General features: G+C 39.6%; 1 protein-coding gene across 8 annotated transcripts in view; it reads right to left on the reverse strand.

Moving 5' to 3' along the window:
- LOC118785974 (nebulin-like) overlaps positions 1–19,580 on the reverse strand; it is a 67,193-nt gene that overhangs the window by 46,773 nt on the left and 840 nt on the right. For 4 of the 8 annotated variants that reach the window (XM_036540950.1, XM_036540948.1, XM_036540949.1 and 1 more), the window contains exons 3-37: positions 19,175–19,243; positions 15,691–15,741; positions 14,512–14,625; positions 14,310–14,417; positions 13,366–13,470; positions 12,981–13,085; positions 11,472–11,576; positions 10,853–10,957; positions 10,401–10,505; positions 9,999–10,106; positions 9,541–9,657; positions 9,095–9,196; positions 8,848–8,955; positions 8,477–8,581; positions 8,106–8,204; positions 7,636–7,740; positions 7,277–7,384; positions 6,887–7,000; positions 6,366–6,563; positions 6,072–6,179; positions 5,552–5,650; positions 5,119–5,223; positions 4,885–4,992; positions 4,487–4,798; positions 4,178–4,384; positions 3,925–4,029; positions 3,569–3,676; positions 3,115–3,426; positions 2,803–3,009; positions 2,114–2,218; positions 1,744–1,851; positions 1,305–1,616; positions 507–713; positions 298–402; positions 37–144 (exon numbers count right to left, since the gene is read on the reverse strand). In XM_036540950.1, coding sequence (XP_036396843.1) covers positions 37–144; positions 298–402; positions 507–713; positions 1,305–1,616; positions 1,744–1,851; positions 2,114–2,218; positions 2,803–3,009; positions 3,115–3,426; positions 3,569–3,676; positions 3,925–4,029; positions 4,178–4,384; positions 4,487–4,798; positions 4,885–4,992; positions 5,119–5,223; positions 5,552–5,650; positions 6,072–6,179; positions 6,366–6,563; positions 6,887–7,000; positions 7,277–7,384; positions 7,636–7,740; positions 8,106–8,204; positions 8,477–8,581; positions 8,848–8,955; positions 9,095–9,196; positions 9,541–9,657; positions 9,999–10,106; positions 10,401–10,505; positions 10,853–10,957; positions 11,472–11,576; positions 12,981–13,085; positions 13,366–13,470; positions 14,310–14,417; positions 14,512–14,625; positions 15,691–15,741; positions 19,175–19,222 — 4,626 coding nt within the window. In that variant the 5' untranslated portion in view covers positions 19,223–19,243. The remainder of the gene's footprint in view (positions 1–36; positions 145–297; positions 403–506; positions 714–1,304; positions 1,617–1,743; positions 1,852–2,113; positions 2,219–2,802; positions 3,010–3,114; positions 3,427–3,568; positions 3,677–3,924; positions 4,030–4,177; positions 4,385–4,486; positions 4,799–4,884; positions 4,993–5,118; positions 5,224–5,551; positions 5,651–6,071; positions 6,180–6,365; positions 6,564–6,886; positions 7,001–7,276; positions 7,385–7,635; positions 7,741–8,105; positions 8,205–8,476; positions 8,582–8,847; positions 8,956–9,094; positions 9,197–9,540; positions 9,658–9,998; positions 10,107–10,400; positions 10,506–10,852; positions 10,958–11,471; positions 11,577–12,980; positions 13,086–13,365; positions 13,471–14,309; positions 14,418–14,511; positions 14,626–15,690; positions 15,742–19,174; positions 19,244–19,580) is intronic. The other 4 variants (XM_036540945.1, XM_036540947.1, XM_036540946.1 and 1 more) reach the window with 4 other exon arrangements.

The raw sequence follows: 19,580 nt of genomic DNA on the forward strand, positions 1-19,580 counted from the left end.
GAGTCCAAAGTATAATGAAAATATATGTACACTTACATCACTGGCGATATCCCTGGAGGCCTTTGCAGCCTTGACTGAGATGGCATCTGGTTTGAGATTATATCCTTTTTGGGCCAATTCACCCATACTGGCTTTGTAGAGTTTCTGAAATAAAATACAATCACAGTTTACATTACTAGAGTCATGTCTCAAGACCATGACATTGTAAACCTAAGATCCCAACAACACATATCTTAATCATTTTACAGAATACTTAGAATTGGCAAATGCACCTTCAGTTCAATTTGAAGGACTTACCTGGCTCATGGTGATCTGGTTAGCTTTTGCCAGAACTATCTCAGGACTGTCTGGCATGATGTGCACTTTGAGTTTATCTTTATCCCAAGCTTCTGTGTATGCTTTCTGCAACACAACAGGTAAAAATGACACATTAAGATCAACCTCATGATGTACCACAATGAGAAAAGTAACTTGTTTGCACAGTTGATATTTTGGCCAGTACATACCTTATTCATGATCTGATTGTTGGCAGTGGCAAGGGCTATATCCATGGAGTCCATCAGTTTATGGTACTTGAACGTGGAAGGATGAGTGCGATACTTTTTGTCACTCTGTATTTCACCACCAACCTTTGCAGTTTCTACTCCCAATGAACCGATGGGCACCCAGCCCATTCCTTTCACAGAGCTATTATAGTCACTCTTGTATTCATACTGGAGACAAAATGACAAACAGGGTAGAAATCAACTGTTTGATTACCATGGCAATAATTGTAACATATAAAACATCTGACTGAGGGGAAAGTAAACCACTTTCATTGACTAAACAGAACTCATCGATCGTTATGGGAAAAAGTAAATATCATAAGAGACGCAGAGACTTTGCAAGTCAGCTGACCCATAGAACACACCATAAAATGGTCTATCTTAAAAAACTGTCAACTATATTTATTTGGTGAGCATTTCCTATGAGAGCTGTCTGTGGTCTTTCATTTGAACAGGTTCCTTTGAGGACGTTCCTGGTGGAAAATCATCAAATTTAGAGCATATAATGGACTACTTCTCAGTACTTTTAAGTACTTCACTGAAATTATCACTGAGTTTTTGTTAACTACACATCATGACTCTCCCTGTGATGGCATTTGGCCCTAAATTCCAAGGGTTTTAGACAAAGGTTAATGTGGAACTCATACATCAGGAGTGGCAAACTCATTCACATTTGACTTCCATGGCTTTGACTACACCTTGCAGATTGACCCGCTTAATTTTTCTTTCACAACAAACAGATCACTGGCCTGAACTCACATCACTGGAGATGGTGTTCATGGTGCGAGCAAGCTCCAGGTGCATGGCATCAGGCAGGAGCGTGTAATGGTGGCGGAGCTGTTTGTAGCCGGCGTTGGTGGTGACGGTTGAAGCGTGCTTGGCTTGAACGACGCTGAGCATGTCCACAGGAGAGTGGTACTTCAGCTTAATCTGGTGATAGTCCTTCTTGTAGTTCTTATCACTCTGCATCTTGGCCACTTCCATGTAGTGCACCAGTAAGGGGTCGTCCTGCAGGCTGCGGAAGCCCACATGATGCCCTCTGGCTTTCATAAACTCCTTCTTGTATTGGTACTGTGGAAAAACACATTGTAACAGCAGAAGAATGATTGTACACTTAGATTATTCCAGCTGAGCACAGAAAGAAAATATTTATTCAATAAACAGAGCACTTCCTTCAGAAACATCCATGAAGACTTACGTTACTGGCAATGTGTCGTCCCTGTTTAGCCGCAACAATAGGGATAGCATCTGGCTTCATGTCATATCCTTTGGCAATGTCTTCCATCCACTGTCGCTTGTACTGGGACTGTACAGATTTAGATTGCAAAATATTATCTTCATGCTGCATATCTCTGTCTTTATTCCATTTATGGAGAAAAAAGTATTACAAGAAAGAAAAAAGAAACAAGGGAACTAAACCACAGACTGATAAAAATGAGTACTGCTAATAGACATATCAAGTAAAGTGCCACATCAAGTAGGTTTTACAAAAAATAGGCAAAGTTAGAGGTAGACAGTCTGCAGTGATTGTGATTTTGTCTGGAGGGTGTCCATGTGAGCACACTGACCTGGCTCAGACTCACGGCGTTGAACTTAGCCTGAAGGAACTCAGGGCAGTCAGCAGGGAGGTGATAGGTGTGCTTGAATTTCTCTCCAGAGGCCTTGTAAGCAGTCTAGTGGAAAGGACAACAACCAGCATTAGATTTGAGATTGGATTTTTCTCTGTGCTTGCGGTGAAGTGGCTGTATATTAACTTCAGTCCTTGCCTGATCCATAAATATCTGCCAGTTTTTCTCCTGCTCAAAACAACTTTCCATTAATTTTGTTATATTTTTAACTAATATTTTTTCTCCTAAAGAAACTGCTTTGTTAATGATGTAACTAATTTAAGCAATCCGAGTGAGACTTTGAGAAGAGTACACCATAAACTAAGAAAGCTTTAGTTGAGAAAATCACACTTTAGTGCTTCATAAAGGACTGTGTTGCAGTTCATTGTATAGAAAATACACGCATAAGAAAGCCATGGATGCATCTGGATGACATTAGATTTTGATAGAACCAAAAAAGAGAAAGAGATTAATTGACTTTATAGCTGAAAAGTATCATCATGATGTCTTTACAAATAGGCAGTCTCTTTTTATGGAATGACAGGTGCTTTCTTTAGAAAATGTGGTGATTCCTGACGGGTTAAATGTGACATTGATGACATCTACCAAGTGGCACTCTAGTGCTAAGTGAAGGGTGTAAGAGCTCTCACATCATCGAGCTGTTTGGTGTTGCTCCTAGCCAAAGCCATGTTCATGGAGTCCAGCAGGCTGGTGAACTTGAGAGTCCCAGGATGCTGCCGGTATTTCCTTTCATCGAGAACATGTGCTGCTGTCTTGGCCTTCTCCACTTCCAGGGAGCCAATAGGAACCCAGCCCATTCCCTTCACAGAGCTCTCGTAGTCTGATTTGTAGTTGTACTGTAAGTCAAAAAAGACATACACCAAAGAAGAGAGGAAGATGTGACAGCTGTAGCAGGGTGTGAGTCTGGTAGATAAGGAAAGTGGGGTTGTATTCCTACTCACGTCACTGGCAATGGTGTTCATGGTGCGAGCCAGCTCCAGGGGCATGGCATCAGGTAGGAGGGTATAATGGTGGCGGAGCTGTTTGTAGCCAGCATTTGTGGTCACAGCTGTTGCATGCTTGGCTTGAATAACACTGAGCATGTCCACAGGAGTGTGGTACTTCAGCTTGGCCTGGTGGTAGTCTGCCTTGTAGTTCTTATCGCTCTGCATCTTGGCCACATTCATGTAGTGCACCAGTAAGGGGTCGTCCTGCAGGCTGCGGAAGCCTACGTGACGGCCCCTTGCCTTCACGTGGGCCAGCTTGTACTTGTACTGAAATATGAACCAGAAGACCTGGTTGTATTTCCACTCTGAATGTACATCACTTACATTTAAATATCAAAACATTACCCTTGTCTCTTGCAAAATCCTAAACGTGAAAACCAGAATACAGATTTGGAAGTATTGTGCTCACATCACTTGCGATGTCTCTGGAGGACTTGGCAGCAATAATGGGAATAGCATCTTCTTTCACATGGTGACCTTTGAGTAGGTCTTTTTTATGATCGTGTGTGTAGTAGGTCTGAAAAAAAGGAAAAGAGGACAAAGGATTACTGGCCTGTACAGTTGTTTGCCTTCCAAGTTTTAATTAGAGCAGGACTAAGTTGGAGAAAATAAAATTAATACATTACAAACTGGTACTGCATTACATATGGAAATCTTGCAGTGCAAATGTGAGACATGCTGAATTTATTATTTTTCATTCAAGACCATGAGATTATTCATCTTTATCAAGCTACTAAAATTAAAAGGCAGTGTTTTTGCACTCACCTGGCTGATGTTGGCAGCATTGTACTTGGCTTGCAGCAGCCCTGGTGTATCTGGTGGGAGGTGGTAGGTATGCATGACCTTCTCTCCGCTAGCTTTGTATGCTTTCTGGAAAAAAAAGGTCTCAATTGTTATATGTTTCTCAAATTGTCAGGCTGGGGAACTACAATGTAATTGTACAACACATTCTACAATTATTACAGTGCATGCACATGATGTGAACATGCAATGAGAGGAGCAGATATGTGAGACTCACATTATCAAGCTGCTTGGTGTTGGCCATTGCTAAAGCCATGTTCACGGAGTCTAGGATGCTGGTGAACTTGAGGGTCCCGGGGTGCTGCCGGTACTTCTTCTCGTCCAGAACACGCGCTGCCGTCTTGGCTTTCTCCACATCGAGGGAACCAATCGGGATCCAGCCTGTTCCTTTGACAGAGCTTTCATAATCCGATTTGTAGTTGTACTGTAGGTGGAAAAAGACACACAATGAAGAGAGAAAGATGTGACAGCTGTAGCAGGGTGTGAGTCTGGTAGATAAGGAAAGTGGGGTTGCATTCCTACTCACATCACTGGCAATGGTGTTCATGGTGCGAGCCAGCTCCAGGGGCATGGCATCAGGTAGGAGGGTATAAAAGTGGCGGAGCTGTTTGTAGCCAGCATTTGTGGTCACAGCTGTTGCATGCTTGGCTTGAAGAACACTGAGCATGTCCACAGGAGTGTGGTACTTCAGCTTGGCCTGGTGGTAGTCTGCCTTGTAGTTCTTATCACTCTGCATCTTGGCCACATTCATGTAGTGCACCAGTAAGGGGTCATCCTGCAGGCTGCGGAAGCCCACATGATGGCCCCTGTCCTTCATGTATGCTTTCTTATATTGAACCTGCAGGGAGGCACCAGAGAAAAGTCGAAAATGCAGAAGAAGACTTGCTGTTCAATGGGTCTGAGGACAACACCGGTCTTACTCACATCACTGGCTGCATGCCGAGCTTTCTTTGCTGCAATGACAGATATGGCGTCATTCTTCAGGTCATGCCCCTTTGCAATGGTTTTCTGCCAATCTTCCTTGTAATTTTTCTGAAAAAAAGTTACAACCAAATTTTGTGCTCAGCACACATGTCCAAGGAAGCACACTATGAGTAAATTTTGAAGGATGCTGAGAAACAGTAGTGAGGAGAAGGCAGTTTGTTGCTGCTGACACACCTGACTGATGTTGTAGGCATTGCACCTGGCTTGCAGCAGCTCTGGGACATCTGGGGGCAGAGAGTATTTCTGATGGACAGCCTCCAGGCCTTTCTTGTAGTTCAGCTGGAGTAGACATAACACACCCAGATAATTGACTAATCCATTTGCACATCAAGTAATGGTCACATGCAGTCCCCCCCAGATCAACATAACACAAGACTTAGACCTGCTTCAGAAGAATGCATCTTATTAAAAGGCCTTCTCTGAATATAGATTCAGGCTACAACTTCAGATGGATATTAATGGTTTTTTGCTTATTCGGTAGGTGTGGTAGCAATGATGGAGGACAGCTATCCTCTTAAGCAGGCTCAGTAAGGCATATTCTGTCACTGCAAAGAATGAAAGTAGGGTCAGTATGTCAGTTTGTCACTGCATAAAGCTAAATACTCACATCACTCCTCTGAATCTGGTTGATATGAGCCTGAACCATCACAGGGTGGTCCTGTATGGCAGTGAAGGGGATGGTGTCTGGGTGCTGTCTGTACTTTCTCTGTGGACCAAAAGGTGAGGAAAGACAGGTAAGCTTATGCTTTCTGACAGATCCATGTTACATTCATTCACACTGATCAGACTCGGGGAAAGTATTTTTTGGATGTACCGGAAGCACATCCATTTAGTTATAGTGGCTCTTAGGAACATCATGTCCATCAAAACACTCTCCCTGATCACCCTCTAGCCTTCAATGATATATTGCAGTTGACTTCAAGCTGCTTTGACATATTCAAGTTCAATAATGATGTTAAGGTAAAGTATCTGTAATTCTTTATAGAGAACAAACCTAGGATTATTCCAGCATTGGAACTTCAATATGAATGGTACCATGGAGTAAATTGCCAGTTGCTTTGGATGACATAAGAAGCATTTAATCTGCTGAGAGATGAGGAAAAAATGGCATAGTCACATCATCTTACCTCGCTGAGTATCTCACCAGCTTTCTTCGCTTTCTCCACATCCATTGATCCTAAGGGGATCCAGGGAGTGCCTTTGGTGGAGTTATGGTATTCAGACCTGTACTCATTCTGTGGTGAGGAAAAAAAAACACACTTAATTCCAAAGACACAACATACTTTGTTGTACGTCTTCCTCATTACAGTGTTAAACAGACTGCATTTCGGCCCACTCTACTCAGAGCGGTGCAGAAGATTCAGCCTATGGTTAAAAGAATGAGAGCAAACACCCAGCCACCAGGACCCAGCTTTGCTCACCTCACTCTGGAGGATGTTGGCTTTCTTGGCCAGGTCTAGTGGCAAGCTGTCATAGGGCAAAAAGTAGTTGTGGTTTGGCTGCTTGTAGCCCGTATTACTGGTGATGGCCTGGGATTTCTTGGCCAGGGTGACTAACATCATGTCCAAGGTAGTGTGGAACTTGGTCTTCATCTTCTCATAGTCCTTCTTGTACTCACGCTGAAAGAGATTCAGTTAGCTCAGCATAGCTAGACTCATATTAGCCTTGAGGAAAATGATGTTAAGACCAACATTCCCACAGTCTTTGTTGTCTTTACAGCACAGTGTTCACAGCTTTCCCCAGTATAATATAACACTTCTGGCAACACAATATACAATACCAATTTTCTAATTTACCAGCAATATACAATAACTACTGCCTGTTATGATGGCTCACATGAAAGACCAAGTTCCAGTAGGAACTGTGTAATGAATAATTACAGCTGTGAAGCAGGGCTGAATATTTGTTAAATTATTATTCTCGTCCGTAGTGCTTGGCTTACATCACTCTGGATTTTGGCCACATGGACGGAGTGCAGAATCTTAGGGTCATCCTGAATACTGAGCGCTCCAACCATGTGTCCCTTGGCTTTCTCATACTCCTTCTTATACTTCACCTGAAACAAGAGAAAGACTGAAATAATCACCTTGTCAGGAGGGAGTCTAGTCTACCATAGGCTGCACTCTCAAAGTTAAGATGAAAAAAAGCTACACATCACAATCCCCTCTCTTACAATTCATTTCATATCTGATAATTGCTTACTCAGTTTTATTGCATAGTGTGCAGCTGGGCCCATTTTCACAGAACCATTTTTATTTGGTCCTGTTATATGCATGCTCTGTTATTTTCACAATACTGTGAGTGCCCTGAGCACATACTGGTGAACACTTACGTCACTGGCAATGTTGGTATGGGCTCGTGCCGCAAGGATAGGAATAGCGTCAAACTTCACTTCAAAATTCTTAGCCTTCGTTTTCTCCCAGTCATGCTTATAACATTTCTGAAAATGAAAAATATGAATATTAAAATATGTTTCGGAGTTCAATAAATATCTTTCTGAAACTGATGTTTCGCAAATAAACAAATATGCTCATTTTGTGGAAATATGAAAAAAATGAAAGAAAGAAAATTATTGAAAGAGAATATGACATTTTTGCATGGCTTATATGAATATTTGTCTTTGGAAGAATGCAGCACACATTTCAGAGGAGCATCAGCCTTGCTGTTTTTCTTAAATGAAGTTGTACTTACATCACTAAGATTGTAGGCATTCACTCTGGACTGAACAAAGAAGGGGTAATCAGGAGGCAAGGAGCACTTAAACTTCGTTTGTTCATACTTCGACTTGTAATTTAGCTGAAAGACAAACAAACAAACACAGAGAGTTTAATGGTACTGTAATCATCTTAAAGTCCTCCATCAGGAACAATTAATGTCAGTAAAAAAGCTCAGAACATCAGAAAAAGTAGTCTTTTCCTCTAGATGGCACTGCTGAGTTTTTGCAGTCCATGTTAGGGGTCTTTTCCATTCAGACTCTTCTCATTGGACATCGATTATTTTTGGCAAACATGGCACGCATTTCTCAAAATAGCACAGTGATTTCTTATGGTCTCCATAGCGTTCACAGGTCAGCATTAAGGGCGTTGGACATGAACAAATACATTTTTTGAAATTGCCTCTCATTCTAAATGTGAAGACACAGCAGTCCCTTGGACACTTACATCGCTCAGCTGTATTGCGTTGATGGTAGCCTGGACCTGGACTGGAGAGTCCGTCACTTGAGTGAACTTGATTTTGTCAGGGTGTTGGCGATACACTTTCTGAAAAGACAACACAAATGCCAAAGATTATCATTGAAAAATTCATATAACCAGAAATCCACAACTGATAAAGTAAAACATGAGAGATAAAAGTGCCCATTTAGAGATAAAGCATACCTGGTATCATCCTCTAACTATTCACACCAAATACAGTGAATTATTTTGAGCTATAAAAGTTATGTTAGTGTGTGGCTAATTTTGTAGAAATCCTGAGGAAAAGCAAGTGTTCACAGAAACTGTGATGTGGCCAGTGGGATGTTTTTACATCTTACATCTTTGCACTGCTGTAATTTTTTTGTGGCTTCATATTCAGGGCTTATGGTTTGAGGATAATAACACCTTTTCTTCATGTCTTCATAATCGGATTTATAATTTTTCTGAAAAAGACAAAAAAAGAGAGATTGTGAAAAAAATTGTATCAGCAAGATTTGTTGACATTTTGCTCCCTAAAATGATACACAATATCGGATAACAAATTAATGATGAAAATGGAATTCAAAAACTGAAAGTATGTCTTACTTTACCTGGTTGTAAGACGCTATATTTCTTCCTACTGATAAACATTTTGAAATGGGATTTATTTTTGAAACACTAAATTACGATGTCTCTTAATGCTTCCATGAGAACCATAAGACCGACTTACATCACCCTTAATCTCCTCCATCTTCTGACAGTGAAGCATGTATATGTCTTCATAGCTGCCAATATAGTGTCCCTTCACCTCACTGTCGTACTTGTCTTTATAATGTGCCTGTGGGGAGAGCAGACATGGACATCACAGCAGGTGTTAAAATGCTCATTCTTTGATAATGGGTCCAAACGGACAAGATCACAGCAACCTCTTAAATACTCATTATCTCAGTTTTCTATTTGAGCAACGCAACACTTACATCAGAGAAGCTCTTAAGAACGCTGTCCATTTTGAACTTGGGGGTGTCACAATAGTTGATGCTGGAACCTCTCGATTTTTCATAACTGGCCTTATACACCTTCTGCAGAGAGAGCAACAACACACAAAGCACCAGTCAGAAGGCTTGCAACAGGACACACAAGTCTTTGTCCAGATTCCTTGATCATGAACTTTCACTCATAATAGCTCATAACTGCTGATAGCACAGCAAACTAGCATTGCATATTTCTGTCTTTACATCTAAGGGGCCTGACGTCTCATAATACAAAAATAAAGTGTTTGTGTCCTCAAAAATATAAAAATGTAAAGTGGAGGCTTCACCAGACTGTATCCACATGCAGCTGGATTCCAGCATTAGGGATTGGTTTGGACTGAAACACAGGAGCAGAACCTGAGGGGCTCTAAGGGCTCATTTGACAGACGTACATCACTTAGAATCGTGCCGGCATATCGCATCTGTCTCAGCAGGGGGTTCTCTGTAGCTGGGAGGACGTTATAATCGGCCACGGCTTTGGTCTTCTCATAGTCCTTCTTGTATTGGACCTGAGAGAGGAACAGATGGAACAAAGTCATGGGCAGCAATTACCCATGTAAGCATACATTGTTACACCAATATTGAAGTGAACAATTCTGATACAACATCACTCCAGTGTAATTGTTATTTTGTTTTTTGTTTCTGTGTAATGGTCCACAGGGTCAGACACAATTTAATTGCGATAATTTAATTGAACATTAAGGTTTCAACATCACCACAGTTTTACACCTACTGCTACTACTTTGTACTGAGCTGTAAAGATAAGTGAGTTCAAGCTTAACCTGTCTGGTCTTTGAAAGGCTATACATGAAAACGGACAGAGAGGGGCAGGTCAGAAAGGGATGCTCACCGTGCTGGCAGCGTTGCGGGCCTTCTTATGTGAGCCGTACTCTGGAGTTTCCGTCTGCATGAAGTAAATCTGGTCTTTGATTTCCTCATAGTTAGCCGTATACTTTTTCTGATGGGACATAGAAAAGGTAGGATTTTTATAAATGGGGGAAAAGGACGCATGACTTAGGCTGATAACTTTGTGATGAAATGTAGCTGTCTTCTTTTTTTGGTAGATTATTGGTTGTACTGTTGGAGAATGGAACAATTTGTGATCCAACAGAGCTCTGATCCTCATGAAGCAAATCCTCCTAAAAAATCACCCTTAGCTTCAAAAGCACAGAGTGGACAAAGGTGCTACACAAAGATATTTCCAGAAAAGGGGACACCACAGCTTTTTGTGAACTGGACAGGGCTGACTTACAGCACTGAGATTGTCCATAGCCATTCTTGCAACAGCCACGTCAAAGTATGGCGTCTCGCACCACTGACCCTTAACGTTCTTGTTATAGTCTTCATGGTACTTGAGCTGAAAGAGGGAACAGATAGACCATCATCAAAGTCAGCAGAAAATCTAGCCAACTGGATAAATCTCACCAAAAATCATTTTACATGTATTTTTCAAGATGTATTTTTACTATTTGTTGAAGAGCAAAAAGCAGAAAATGATCTTAATCATAATTTGTCTGGATGTAAAAGATGAGAAAAATGAAAAGATGATATCTCAGCAGACACAGGTCATTCTTGTCATATTGTTGTGGTGTCTTAGCAGAGGTAATGTTTTTAGAATGTTACAACAGCAATATGAGAGTGACATGCGGGGAGACTTGTGGGAAATTATCAGTCCATGTTCTATGGGGAAGGAGTATCACTCACATTACTGCGCTGGGTGAACACTTTCTTGGCCAGTTCAACATCCGGTGGGTCAGCCAGCGAGGTGTACTTGGCCTTCCGTTCATCATGACCCTTCTTGTACTTAATCTACATGGGGCATTAGAAAGCAAATTTGAATTTGAATTTGAAAGGTTAGAGACATTGGGTGACCTTTCAGGAGTTTGACTGAAGCCTGTGCCAAAGAGTCTGCTCACATTAAGCAAGAGAGAATCCCACAAACCCTGATATCTGTTAACACCTCTGAACCATGTCAGATCTTCCCTGAGTGGAACACAATGTCTCATGCTCATCGTTGAAAACTTTCTATTAGAAAAAAGTCTGTCAGATGGCAACACTGAAGACTGCAGTTATGTTCAGAAAACACTGAGGGAATTTCAGTATGCTTTTGAATTTGACATTGAGAGAACATGGCATGTTGGCAGTGCATTCAAGTGAGTATGTTGAGGACAAAAGAGAGGAGGAGCAGGAGAGAAAGAGCAGAGGAGTGGGAGGGGGAGGACAAGGGGAGGCATTAGAGAGGGAGAGACTGAAGGAAAGAGAAAGTAAAAGGAAGTGAGGACAGAGGAGAAAAGAAAGAGAAGAGTGCAGCTGATGTACTCACGTCACTGAGGATCTCCTGGGCCTTAGCCACACGCTGGAGTTCTGGGCTGTCACTGTAGGGGTAGTACATGGTCTTGTCCTCATCCCATGCCTCTGTATACAGTTTCTAACAGACAGGGAGAAGCAGCCACTCAGGGAAAAGCACTCATTTCACATTCAATTTGAGTTTAAACTGAATGGCATGGCAATTTAAATGTATAATGCAAATTGATAGTTTTACTTTAACAGTATAAGGAAATAGTCATCAGAAAGCATTTGAATGATTTAACTATTCATCAACTTAAAAATCACAGAAATGACAGCAATTGAAAGTGATATGCCAGTACAAGTGCATTTTAATTTTTAATGTGTAAAAAACTATATTGGCTTATGCCTTTAATTTTTGTTAATTTACTTATTTGTGTTTTGCTTAATAATTAATTTAATAATTAATCATTCATAAATAATTTAATTGGTTTACCGATCACTTATGAATGATTAAATCATTAACTTACTCAAAATACCATTACATAGTTCTGCAGCTATTTTTTTTTTTGTCTTATGTGGGTTGGTATAATTGAATTGTTTAATTTGAAATATGAAATGTGCTTGGTTATAATGACTGTTTACCATTATGATGTCTAATGATAAAAAAATGTGTCAAAGTCACTATATTGAATGTTCAGTGGAAATTCAGCAATTTAACTTATTTTTGAAGATGAAGTCTTCAAAGTTAGTAAGCTAGTTGTCCAACAAAATGGGAACATAACTCATTATTCAGTATTCAGAGTTAGCAGCAACCTAGCTAGAAGTGTTATACCTATCCCTACAGAAAATGACAATGTTGCTTCATTCATTCATTGTTTTTTGGGGGGACCAATGTTATTAAAGCAACTTCAGATGTAAATACAATCTTGCCAAGAATGAATTGTATTCTTCTGAATTGGACGTGTTTAAGGAATAATTCTGTAGTTAAGGACATTACCTCACTACATTTGAACAAGGTCTTGGTCCACTACCAACTACTGACACCCTCGTAATCAGCTGTTTGTTTAAAATTTTCTGTGCCTCACTACTGTAAATGAGCAGGGTCGTCTGATCACTGCAGGAAAGTTTTGCATGTATTATTCTGAACAGCTAACCTCTTATCTTAGGTTTAAAACAGGTTAAAAACTTCGTTTAGCAAACTGTGATCAATTCAAATCAAAATGCTTTTTTTCATTTAAATTAAAAACAGCTCAGACGGAGATGCTTGTTCTAACCCACTGATTAAGAATAGAGAAGGATGACTATGAAACATCAAGCTACAACATTACAGCAGTTATCTATTTCACAAAAGGTACAACAAAATAATATGTTTTGAGGTCAATGGCTAGCCAACTAGTTAAACATATTTTTAGTCAAACAGGCTAAACTGTATTTTTGCAAGCTGCTTAACTGTCCAGCAAACATTAGGGAATGATAAGGAATGTCTAATATTTTTGAATGTGTGATGATAACATAGCTTTGTGACACCCTGTCTGAGTGATACCTTGCTGTAGTTGGCAGCATTCTTCACAGCCAGCACCAGCTCTGGGGCATCAGGGGGTAGCATGTACCTGTCCTTGGTCTCATCCCATTTTTGCCTATACAAGACCTAGAACACACAAAACATTTTTACTTTCATTACACAACAGTTTAGGAATCCCCATGTGTGGCAGTTAATTTGGTGATTGATTTGTTTAACTGATATTTTCATCCACCTATCAGATATGCAGAATCTCAAATTGTTGTTTTTTTGAATTGTTGTTCTTAAACTGATCAACCATTTAAGCAATACTGAATTCTGAGAATCTCATGGAAAATGTTATGATTAATGTCATATACGTATATTGCCATGTATTGTTTAAGTATGTTTTATAAGCATAAGCATTTACCTTGCTGACCAGCTCAGAGACATGCTTCACATGGGTGATGTCTCGGGCTTCTCCATCATAGTTGCAGACGGTACGTGCCTTCAGACCCTCCATGCGGTATTTCACCTTTGAGGAGGAGGAAGTTCATTGTAAGACGTATGAGATGAATAATATATTTTTGATTTGAAGGACAGTGTCACAAAAACAGATTGGAACTTCATGACCAATCTGTGTGTGTGTGTGTATGTGTGTCTGTATATACACAGATTGGTCATGAATATATAATATTTTATATTTTTTATAATTTATATTTTTTATATTTATCCATAAAAATAAAAAATTAAAGGTATAAATAATTTTTTCACACATTCTGTGTGTTCCATCTGAATTTTTATTCTCATAATCTCACATTCATAGCCGCTCTCGATTATTAGCAGGATATTCATTATGGAACGAATATAAAAGAATACAGTACTATAGGCATACTGGTTTTGTGAAGTCACTGAATTTGATTGCAATTTCACTGCAATTTTATTTTCAGATACAAAACATTTTACCCATCTAAAAAATAACGTAGCTTTTCCATTAGTGACAGTTTTTAGGTCTTAAGCTTAAAGACATATTTGCGTGCTAACTCGACCCATATGCTCACATTGTTCTGGGCTTTGTCCTCCCCCATCCCCCTTGTGTTCTTTTTGATAGCAGTAATTTCTGTACAAATATTTCACTTTTCAAATATGAATCCCACCTAGGTTAAAAAAAATTAAATACACAAATACAGTCTCTGAACATAAGCGCTATGTAAGGGGCCTGTATGTTGGTCATCATAGTGAGAGAAAACTCACTAGAGAGAGAGTGGTAGAGACGGAACTTCGGTTATGTAACCATGCTTTGGCAAGGTGGTATATTGTAAATTTAGGGAGCACAACAGTTTGAATTAGTGGTGGGGGTGAGGGTTTACAGACCTCACTGAGCTGCTCCTGTGCCTTCTTAATTCTGATCATCTCAGGGGTGTCCGAAGTGATCAAGTAGGGCTGGCCCTTGGTCTTGTCATAGGTCTCGCGGTACTTGTTCTATAGATGTGAGTGAAAAAAACAGAACGATTGAGTTAGAGGGCTAATTCTCATAGGATAAGATCTGTAATTGCACGGAAGGCACTCAGCTTACGTGGCTGAAGAGTTCTTGCATCTTCTGGCTGTGGGCCAGGTAGGGGGTCATGAACTTGGAGGTGTCCACCTTCTTCTTCTTCTTGACCTTCCGCACAGGCAGGCCCCCAGCCTGCTATTGAGAGAGGTGGGGCCATTACAAATGCATGCCACAACCAATACAGAGACTGAGGATGAACCAACAACACTTTGGCCAGACTACACGATGACAGACATGTGGAACACATGCACACGGAATATCCCTACTTTTAAAAATACAAACCGATTGTTTAATTCATTTATGAATGAATATGACTGTAACTATGTCTATCTGAAGAGGTTAACTGTAAATGAAAAATAAAAAAAAAACACTATGGAGACTATCAAATAGTGGACATGAAATGTATCTAATTTGTGTGTACATTGAAAACGTATTGGGGTTGACATATGGAACTTAATGTAGAATGGTGTTAGATATGTAGTAACATAATTTATGGCAATGTTATGCTCATCTTTACTTACCTCCAACTCAATATTAGATACCAAAGAAAGGTAACACACTTCAACAAATATCTTTGATGTTTAATTGTTTCACGTGTTGTTCAAATTTGCGCTATTCATAAGCATCTTAGAAACACAGCATTGAGCAAAATCTATGAGAAAGGAGACAGCCATTTTGTGATGCCAGCAGCAGGGAATGAATGCTGCATTCGATTACCACCACAAAGAGCCAAGGGCAGAGACAACATCTTCTGCTGCAACAGACTGACCATAGAAAAGCGGCATGCACTGCCAGTACTCGCGCAGATGCAACATTTTTAGCTGCACAGGAGACACACTTAACAAAGCTACACTGGCAAATCACTCTGCCTGTTTTTTCAGAAGCAAAAATTTCAACCATTTGCTAACAGTAAGAGCATTTCATAGTGTATATGAAGCTACTGAACTAGATTACATGCCACTTAAAGAGTGTCATAATGCAGAATTATTGTTTGGGAATTTGCCGGCTAAAATTTTCTTTTAGCTGCTTTGTGTGTGTGTGTGTGTGTGGTGTTTGTGTGTGTGTGTGTGTGTGTGTGTGTGTGTGTGTGTGTGTGTGTGTGTGTGTGTGTGTGTGTGTGTGCATGCACAGAACCACACTCTGCAAAAGTGGAAACAATGCATTTTTTTCACCATCAACCTCTGTGAGGAGTTCATTTACCTCTGTAACCTGTGTTTGCTGCATGCTCCCCGATGAGCTCTCCACAACATACTATAAATATAGGACAAACTTGGTTGTTTCAAAGTAAAGTTCAAAGTGAAGTTAGAATAGGAAATATACGATATATGGGGACTCTTCCAGCTCTGGTACAGTGCTTAAGGCACTGATTTACTACTACTACTATTGTACAACCTGTTTGCAGAACTATGTCACAACACTGAACATTCAGAAAAATTGAGGCCTTAGTCATTATAATGTAACATATTTTCACACAAAACTGTGTGCAATGTAATTAAAATTTTTTATTTACATTAAATATGTAACCTAAACATTTAAATTAAACATTTACAATTAAACATAATTAAAACTTTTCAGCTAAATTTAATATTAAGGGAACTAATCTATTTAAGATACAAGTCTTATGTAATGAATATTTATATCATTAGCCTAGATGAAGAAACTGAGAGACCTGGCTGAGCTGCGCTTGACTGACAGGACTCTGTGGGAGTCTGTGAGAATATCTGGATACCAGATGACCTCATGCCTATTCTAATTTATCAAGATGCTATCATCACAAAAAATTGAGACTATGACTTAGGCTCAGAAAGAACACCATAAAAAGACTTAGATTTAAGATAAATTCATTTACTTTAAGTGGTCCGTGGCTGCAGATGAACCTTTTGAAGAGCTGTTATTTTAGAAAATATTCCGCTTTGAAAATTGACCTGCTGAACAGGATTCTTTCTACTAGCAGCCTGTGTCTATTTTAACTTTATGACCTCTGAAAGATGGGCCTGAGAATCAATGGCATTTTAACACTCTCCGTTTCAGAAAGTGACACTAATCCTCAGACTCATACCGAAAGCTTTCAAGAATATGGCAGACTGCCACAAGAGCAGTATAGTAGATCTGCTAATGCTTTGAGTACCTCACACAGCTACAACACTGAGGCTGTATATCAATGAGTGACCAGAGCTGGAAAAACATCCTGTACAGTTAATTCATAATAGGTCAAGTGTAATGGGCTTCTGTCTCTGAATCTATGAGACTGTGGGGACCCATACAAACACTTGGGTCCTCATATGCTTTACAGAGAGAGTGTAGCTGTACAGACAGAGAGAGAGAGAGAGAGAGAGAGAGAGAGAGAGAGAGAAGCCGTACAGAGGAAAAGTGAGAGAGAGAGAGAGAGAGAGCAGCTCTACAGAGCAAGAAAGTAAAGATCTGAGAGAGAGGACAGCTCTACGATGCAACAAGAGTGTGCAGCCCTACAAAAAGAGACAACAGCTCTGCAGATCTCTCATATTTTATGCCTGCAGGTGTTTTTTCCATGCACCCGTTAAGCAGGTGATGTTAATGCACCCAGCTCACAGAGTGTGATTTACAACGGACACTCACTCATTTGACCCCTCTCTCTGCCCTGCCAAGGGGTGCAACTTCCATATCAGTAGCCCTGCCCAGGAGCTCTCATATATCTGAGGAGATGACTTCAGCTGTATCCTCTTTATTAAATAAAGCAAAGTTTCTCAGAGAAATGCTTCAAAATGAAGTCAGACTCAGTATGGGATAATAACAATAGCATGTTAGTACTCATTTCTGCTCTGTACAGCACTCCCTGTACATTTTATTATTTTTTTTTAGAAAAATCCTCTTTATGTGTCCTTCAGTTCCATAGACTCAGTGAGAGAAGCCGCATTACTATAGTAACAAGTGAACCCTCAGAAACAGAATCATATATTTGAAAATGTAGATGGAAGAGGGAGTGAGTTCAGAGTGTATCGACTGACAGAATATTTTTTTTTTACTCCATTTAATGGAGATATGTGGCAAATTATAAAAAAATCCATTGGCATAAATAATGAGACAGTGAATGAGTTAGAATCATCTAAACACAAATGATGTTAAAGGGGAACTCAAATGAAAAATATCATTTTAAATTGAGGGAGAACAAAATATTAATTCTGCTTGAGAAATATCAATTTTCTGTTTTTTTTTTCTTTTCAGTGAATGCTTCTAGAACTGGCACAGAATCTTGGCACAATTTGTAGCTGATATGGACAACAGTTACAGAATCTGAATTTTCCAAACACCATGTCAGCGGCTCTTCAGTAACATAGTTTTTTTTTTTTTTTCTGCCGCTGATGAGCGCATCTGGCAAAAATACAACTAAGTCCATGTGATTTTTTTAAAATCCCACCACTCTGCTTGAGTTCCACTTTAGATTACATATGACGTAAAATGACACAAGTACAAGACTAACTTTTAATCCCATTTCACATGGAAATAAGTGATTAAACTGTTAGCCTTCTGCTTTCACTCTTCCATTTAACACTCAGATATCTCAGTATCTGGATTATATTAACAACAAAATGTACAGTCTCTAAGCACATATTACAATTGCATAAAGAGACAAATAGATAAACAGAATTCCAGGAATTTCAGAGATGAGCTTTCATGGCTATGACAGTAGGTAATGGTGAGGCAAACATGTATCAGTCCACCATTACATTTATCATAGTTAAAACATAGCAGCACTGTCAAATCAAATAAAAGTGCAGATCACTAGGCAAAATAGGGTCACCTTATGGAGTGGATTATATTTAAACCTTCATACAATGCTGAAAACAGATGCATTAATCTCATGGATTTCTCTACTTCTATTGATCATTACATTTTAGACATTTAATTTTATATCTTTTGAACATGTAATCATGGACATTTTATATTTCACAATGATTGATTTTATCTTTGTTCTGGCAAATGGCAGCACATATTGAAGCTGGCCAGAATTCTGGAGGTTATTGCTGTCCACAATTATTCAAAACAATAATCTTAGCACTGATAGAACTTCAGTCACTGGGAAGGGAGTGTTGTGACTAGCAATCTGCACTTCCATTAAGGCACATTTTACAAGTTCTTTACTGTAGTACTGAATATGTACTGAAAGAAATTTGAAATTATTGTTCAGACATTTTCATTTTCATGTACGCTACAGCTTTGTAACTGTAGCAGGTAAACCTCAGACCGTTTGTGTGTATCCCTGCAAATGTTTACTGTTACGTGTTTTGAAGTCACTGGCTAATGTTAGCATTATCGTGTTGACATCATGAAACGCTGGTATCATTGGTATAAAGAATACTGGAAGATTCAGTGGAAATTGCAAAAGTGCCTGAGGTTTTATGTAAGGGAAAGATTTACAGCAGGTGGCCTGCTTGCCTACATGAAAAGGGAAGCCTGTCTGAAACAGGATCTAACCCTTTTGCAGATGCCTGGTTTGTGAAGTGCTGACCTGGAAAGTATCAGAGTTAGCTATTCATAGGCAGATTGTACCTGCAGACGTAGCTTACCTACAGGGTTAGATTGGGGCGACAAAGACGCTCCCCATTTTACTGCACGGTATTGTATTGTCCTCAAGTGTAAATGGAAAGGGTATTTGTGATATGGAGTGATGCATTGCTTTCTGTGTTTCTGTAAATGTAAAACTCACCTCTTCCACCACCTCTTCATACTCTTCCTCAATTTCTTCCGTCTGCATGACTGTGCAGTTTTAGGGATTCTAAACACAGATAATATCGTAAGCCACATGCTCACTTTCTCCTGCTGACACCAGCTGTTGACATATTGACATATATACAAGAAAGGTCTACTGAACTCTTTCAGATACAAGAGGAAAATGTAGGACAATATAGGCCAGGTTACAAGAAAACAAAACTTAGATCAGAATGTCATTTCATACAGCAAGCAGTTTCCTCTGTAGAATGTCTGTTTTACTGTTCTACAGAAACTCAGTGACAGAATTGTAGAGATATTTGGTATCTGTACATAGCATGCAGAATGTCAGCTAGCAAAATAATAATAAAAAACAAACACATACAATCACACTGACCCTAACT

The sequence above is a fragment of the Megalops cyprinoides genome, chromosome 11 (assembly GCF_013368585.1).
Source record: "Megalops cyprinoides isolate fMegCyp1 chromosome 11, fMegCyp1.pri, whole genome shotgun sequence".
Lineage (NCBI taxonomy): Eukaryota > Metazoa > Chordata > Actinopteri > Elopiformes > Megalopidae > Megalops > Megalops cyprinoides.